Raw genomic sequence first — 6,508 nt, forward strand, 5'->3', positions numbered from 1 at the left:
GCCAGGCACTTCTGCACCCAGAAGCCCTCAGGTGGTAGGGCCATGCAAACTCCCCCCGCACTCGTGTGAGTATACATGGGCAAAGGGGGGCCTCCTTCAGAGGCGGCAGGGAGAACGGGGTGCCCCAAAGTGGGGAGGTCCTCCCGACCCCTTCCATTCACGTAAGCTGGTAGGACACAAAAATGGGATCCGGGGCCAGTCCGGCCTCCAAGATCAGAACTGCGAAGCCAGCTGGAACTCTCCAGGCCAGCAAGTCGGGCAGAGGGGAGGACCTCTGCCTGCAGACTAGAGAAAAAGGAGAAAGGTGGGCAGGAGAGCAATGCCATGGGCCCGGGCATTGGGCCCAGGGGAGACAAATCCCTGTGGAGCACAAAGGGGAGGGAAAGAGGGAAGAAAGCCTTTACGAAGCCCTTGGCAAGGATCTCATTTGATCTTCACAACAACCCTGGGAGGTAGGTGCTCTTATTATCCCCATTTTACAGTTGGGGAAACAGAGGCAACAGAAGCAAAGTGACTTGCTCAAGGTCTCCCGGAAAATAAGTGTCTACAACCTGGTCTGAACAGAGGCTTTCCTGACTGCGGACCCTGTAGGAGTTCAGAAAAGGGAAGAGTTCCCTCGTCATCGGCATCCTGGAAGAATCCTGAAAACCGAAGGCAGGAAAGAAGAAATGGGGACCCTGAAGGGCGGCGGCGAAGGACAAGGGGAGGCGCTGAGCAGCCACTCCGGGACGGAAAGCCGGCCCGGCACCAGGGAAGCGCTGCTGTCCTGCTCTGAACTCTGACATCATGGCCCTGGCGAGCCACGAGAGGAGACGAGGGAGCGGCTGGAAGCAGAGGAACCAGTCCAGGCAGGTAGTGAAAGGGGGCCCGAGCCCAGGTTCCTCCAGCCCTCGGGGCCCAAGCTGGCAAGGCTGCTGACCTCTGACCCGCCCCTTCATTAGTGGGGGGGCAGTGGGGGAGGGAGGCAGGAAGGCCTGTGAGGGAAGAACTTCTTGGCTCTCGGGGAGGGAGAGGATCCGCATGTAGGGGCGCAGTCTGAGCCGGATATGAGCCCGGGTCTTCCCGATTCCAGGCTCAGGGAAACCACTCCCTTCTGACAGTTATCGTGGGGAGGAAAGAAGAGATGGGGGGACTGGAGCTGGGCCTTGAAGGGCACACGAGGAAATGGCAGGTGGTGAAGGGGGAGGGGAGGCGCTGAAAGCTGGCTCGGTCAGTATGACCTTGGGCCAGTCTCTTCCCATCCCCGGGCCTCAGGCTTCTCCTGGTCCTGGGAGAATTGGACCAAAGGAGTTCTGAGGGCCCGTCGGGCCCAAAGTTCTGATAAGGAGTTGGACTAGGAAGAAAGACGGGGTCGGTTCTGACACACGGCAGGCGGGGTGAAGGAATGCCCCTGATGCGGGGCAGAACAGGGAAAACGCTGGCTCTCGGGGGCATCGAGGCCCCCAGCTTCCACGGCCCTGCCCAGAGCGACCTGAGCTGGCCGGGAGAAGGCCAAGGACAGATTAGCCGGGCCTGAAGGCATCCGGGGGACGGCTCTCCCTCACCCACCTCAGCAGTTTCCATCGGTCCTTCTTGGTTCTGCCCAACTGGGTCAGACGGGCCAGTGTCGGACCTGGCTGTGAAGGGGCAGTGCTGCTCGGACTCTCAATGAGCCTCTCCCAGCCCTCCCGAAGGCCTGGTATGCCATGACGTATAGCCACGGCCTCAGGGCAAGCTGGATTTTCTCTCAACCTCAGTTTCCCGGTCTGTAAAAAGGGAGAAAACGCCTGGCCAGTGTGGTCAGGATCCAACAACAGGCACAAAAGCACTTTGGGGGCCTCCATCAAATCTACCCAGAGGGGCAAATACTGGGATTGCACCAAGGCAGGAGGATCTCCACCCTGGCCTTGGGGCTCCCGTCGGGCTTCCCCTCTTGTCTGAGGCCAGCACTGGCAGCACCTGCACAAGATGGCCCAGATTTGGAATCTTTGGAAAGACGTGAGTTCAAATTCTACCCCAACTTCCTCCTTGGTGCTCGCTCCCTCGGTGGCTGAAGAGACCCCAGAGAAGGTCCAGGACGCACCTCAGAGGGCTACAGAAACGGGGAATGGGAACCCCTCCCATTGCCTTGGGCAAAGAAGCCCGAGAGAAGGAAGAGAGGCCGGCACGACCGGGGCTGGCACGCAGCAATGGCAGCGACCAAGAGCCTAGACAAGACGAGAAGGTGCAGCTCAGATTTCCGGAGCTGCCTCGGACCCTGGGCCTTCCCCAGCGCAGACAGGTCCAAGGTATCCCTTCCCCGGACAGGGGCTGTTACGGTGCTCCCGGGGAGGGAGACGGGTAGCCCCCCCCCCAGGATACACAGGAGAAGCCTCTGCTCCGGACACGCCGCCCAAGACAAGGCCTGGTGCTCCCCCCCCAGAGCTCAGGAGAGAGCCAAGAGCCTGCAGAGGATGAAAATGCCCCCCGCACAGCCAGGCTGGCGAGCTCGCAGCTTCCTGCCCTCTAACTCCCTCTTCTCTAAAGCCTTAATGAAGGGAGGAGCCCGACAGCGAGGCCTGGGAACACCCAGGGGAAAGGAGGCCAGGCTGCCCTCGGGGAGCTGCCAGTCAAGCAGGGCACCGCCCAGTGCTCCCGCTCCACTCTAATGTCTGGTCAGGCCACCCCCCCCCACAAACATATTCTGGGTCTGGTGCCCCCCCGACAAACACATTCTGGGCCTGGTGCCCCCCAGAACGACACCCCCCCCCGGGGCCTGGTGCTCCCCAATACGCACATCCAGAAGAAGGCAAGGCAGGATTTGAACCCAAACATCAGCAGCCTCAGCCGCAGGGGCCGCTGGGTAATCCGCCTCCAGCCCCAGGTTTCTGCCAGCTGAAAGGGAGCACAGCTCCCGCCCGCTTCCCAGCCCGCTAGTCCCTCGGTGACCCAGGACCTTCTGGGGACGAGAGAGAAGGCGAGAGCTGGGTGTAAATCAATCCGGGACCAGGCGGCCTCCCAAGTGCCACTTTCTGTGGCCGCGAGTCTGAGATTCACGGGGGCTGCGGCTCGCGTTACGAGGAGACTATTCTGTTACCACACGGGCACAGAAGAGTGCTCTTAGAACCCTTGGAAGCCCAGGCGCCCCGCTTCTCCTCCCCAGCACAAGGGGCCCCGCCGGGCCGCCCGACTCGCGGTCACCGCAGCGTCGGGACCCCCTCGAAAAGCACAAACGGCAGCGACAGAGGTGGCCCCCCTTTACCCAAAGTCGACCTTGGAAGCCGGGCCTTAGCCAAGGAAAAAGGCGGCCCGGAGCTCTCCAAGGGAAGCACGCGCGCTTCTAGTCCCATCTGCACACGCCACAGGACCGTCCGTCCTCTCGGGGCCCCCCCAACGAGGAGAAAAGCATCCCGTCAAAACACTCACTTGTGGCCCCGCTGGACCAGTGGGCGGGGCAACTGAGGATGGACCAAGGGAGCTCACGGGCTGAGGGGCAAGGCCAGGCCTAGGGAACCATCGCAAGCCCGCTCTTCCTGGGGGAGCTGGGCCCCAGGACGTGGTCTCTGCTCCACAAAATGCATCTGGTGCCCTTCCGACCACCCGAGCTGGGCAAAGGCTGAATGGCAGGAAAGGGGACGGCCGGCACTGACCCAGGACACACCCGACGGGGGTTAACGGGGCTGCCTTAAGGGACCTCTGATGGTGGAGGAGCCGCATCCAGGGGTGCTGGGCCAGGCTCTGCACAAAGCTAAAGGAAGCCCTCGGAGCCTATTAACCCTTAGGAAAGGGGAAAGACGGAGGGACAGAGAGCAGCGGGCGAAAGGACAGATATCAAACGGGAAGGCTGTCAGCTCCAAAGCGTTCTCCCCTCGAGGCCCAGAAGCACGGGGGTACCAAAATTGAGACGGAGCACCCAAGGACACAGCACTGATTAAACACCTACTGTGTGCAAGGCCAGAGCAGCACCTGCCCTTAGCATCTTTGCACAGGTTAGGCTGGGGGGAGGGGGATCCTCTCCGAACCAGCCAACAGGTACTCCTCCAGGCATTCCTCCTGCCCTCCCTGGAGGGCCCCCTGGGAAGCCTCTTGCTCTGAAAGGAAAGCAGGCAAAGGAAAACCACCCCAAAGGGAGGGGAATCCTTTGGAGCTTCACTGGCCAAAAGCCAGTGGCACTGGAGGAAGACACAGGAACAAGGGCCTGCTTTAGGGGCCCTGGCGGAGGGGGAGGGAGTCTGCAAGAAGCAGAGATGGGGATGGGGATGGAGGGCAGATGCAGTGTGGCATGGGGGAACAGAAGGATTGGAGCCAGGGGCCCCGCCATGGCATCCCAGCCCAGCATGAGACACTGAAGCCCAGAGAGGCCCCCCTGGACCCTCTAACAGCCAGTGGGAAAGAGCAGAGGCCGCAGGGGAGGCCAGAGGGCATTGATTAAGGGCCTACTATGTGTCAGGCACCCGAATGGGACCACAAAGGGCTTAGGAGCTTCCTCAGGAAGGGCAAAGGGATGGGTCCATAAAGGAGTAGAATGAGAATAAGCCAAGGCAGCTTGGGCAGGAGGGCCCTGATCTGTGGGGGATCAAATATGGTGGAGGTGCCGGGCCAGGGCAGAGACACAAGAACATGGGAACTGAGCGGGTCCGCTGGGCTGCTCATGTCCAAAGAGGCCAGGGTGAGAAGGGCTTCAAAGGCCAGAGGATTTTATCCTTTGTACTCGCCACAACCTGGGGAGATGGTGGATTTATCCCCGTTTTGTAGCTGGGAAAACTGAGGCCGAGACTTCTGAGGTCACCCAGCTGGCAAGTGGCCGAGGCTGGGGTTCTTACCACTCCCTACTAGGTGCTGCCAGAATACTCTGGGCACAAATGGGGAAGCTTGCTGAGGGCAGGGGCAGCCACAAGGTGCCAAGAAAGCAGACGCGAGTCCAAGGGTCAAAGTGGGAGCCCTGGACTAGTGGAGGCCCTGGGTCTCGGAGATCCCCGGATTCCAGGCTCTGTGACCCTCCCAAACGAAGAGATTAATATGCACATGGAATCAGTGGTTAGAGGGGAGTGGGGCGGCCACCACGGTCCGGGCCTGGACCTCGCTTTCCCCCTCTACTCGGGGAGGCTGACTCCGAAGGGTGACCTTGGCCTCAGTTTCCCTGTGAGGGGCTGTCCGGGCAAGGCCCCTCCCCAGGTGTCCCCTCCCCCACCCTGAGCACGCAGCTGGTCGGGGGCGGGGCCGCTTCCCCCACCCTTTGCCCCCTCCCCCTCACCTGGGCACGCAGCTGGCAGAGCTGCGGTCCACCTCCCAGGTGGCGTACAGGTTCATCTGCACCGGGGCAGGCGCGGGGCCCGGGGGGCGGCCGGGGGCGGCCGAGCCAGGGCCGGGGGCGGCGGGGCCCGAGGCCCCGGGCCCGGCGGCCGCGGTGGACGAGGCCGAGGCGGCTGCCGACGTGGAGGACGAAACCGAGGCGACGGGGGCTACGGCCGGGGCCGGGGTCTGCGGGGCCTGGGGCGGCGTCGGTGGCGGGGACTGGGCGGCCCCGGGGCCCCGGGGCCCTGTGCCCCCGGCCCCGGCCCCGGCCGTTGCCGAGCCGCCACCGGCCCCTCCGCGTTCCGCCATGGCCAGGCTCTGGGTGCTCAGGGGGCGGCCCGGGCGGACGGCACCAACATCGACGCGACCCGCCGCTACAGCTGCTGCTGCCGCTGCCGCCGCCGCCGCCGCCGCTGCTGCCTGATGCTGTGGCTGCGCGCACGCGCGGAGGAGCCGCCTCGCGCCCGCCCGCTGGGGGCCGCGGCTCCGGCGGGGGCGGGGGGCCGCGCTCCTGAACTCCAGGGGGCGGGGCTTAGCTGAGCCACGGGGGCCTCGGGGAGGGCAGGAGTAGAGCGCCACCTCCCGGCTGGGCCGTTGACCACCCCTCCCTCGCTCTCGGACCACTCCTCGGGGGTGGGGGCGGGGATGCGCCGCTGCGGAAGCGCTTCGCGGAGGCCCCGCCCAGCCCAGGCGATTGATTTCGGGCGGGAGAGGCAGCAGGGCCCAAGGCCTCTAGGCTGTATAGGGCGGGGCAGAATCCCCCAGCCCCCAAACCATCCCGGTCCTAATCCCCTTTGCAGAGGCGCAGGAGCCAGTTAACACGCAAATAGCCCCGGATTAGACCGACCTAATCCCTCTCCTGGCCCTCATGCTCTCCCATTCACCACCTGGGGGCGTACCCCAGCCACACCCCCCTCCAGGCAAGAACCCAGGATTCCCCCCCCCCCCCAGTCCTCAGGCACCAATGCCTCCCGGTCCCCTCTAAAGGGCAGGAGCCCCAAATCTCCCCCCACTGCAGCCCAGGCCCTCCGCCAACTCCTAAAGTGCAGGAGCCCACTGTTTCCCCTGTCCAGGGCTGGGGCCCAGCCTCTGCCCAAGAGCCCCACCCAAGGGCTGGAGCCCAGCCTCTGCACTGTCCCTGTTGCTGGCTGCGGAGGCCCTGCTGTTGGCCTTCTTGTCCCTCAAGGCTCCTTTTATCTATCTCTTCCACCGCCTACCCGCTCACCAACCCCAGCCCCATGAGGCCATCTTTGAG

General features: G+C 63.8%; 1 protein-coding gene across 2 annotated transcripts in view; it reads right to left on the reverse strand.

Annotated features, from left to right (window-relative positions):
• Window positions 1-5,695, reverse strand: part of PACS1 (phosphofurin acidic cluster sorting protein 1) — a 98,076-nt gene extending 92,381 nt beyond the window's left edge. Inside the window, exon 1 of one of the 2 annotated variants that reach the window (XM_056801303.1) lies at window positions 5,213-5,695. In XM_056801303.1, the coding sequence (XP_056657281.1) occupies window positions 5,213-5,562 (350 nt within the window). In that variant the 5' untranslated portion in view covers window positions 5,563-5,695. The remainder of the gene's footprint in view (window positions 1-5,212) is intronic. The other variant, XM_056801302.1, reaches the window with a different exon arrangement.
• Window positions 5,696-6,508: the final 813 nt, after the last annotated feature.

This window comes from Monodelphis domestica, chromosome 6 (genome assembly GCF_027887165.1).
Source record: "Monodelphis domestica isolate mMonDom1 chromosome 6, mMonDom1.pri, whole genome shotgun sequence".
NCBI classification, from domain to species: Eukaryota; Metazoa; Chordata; class Mammalia; order Didelphimorphia; family Didelphidae; genus Monodelphis; species Monodelphis domestica.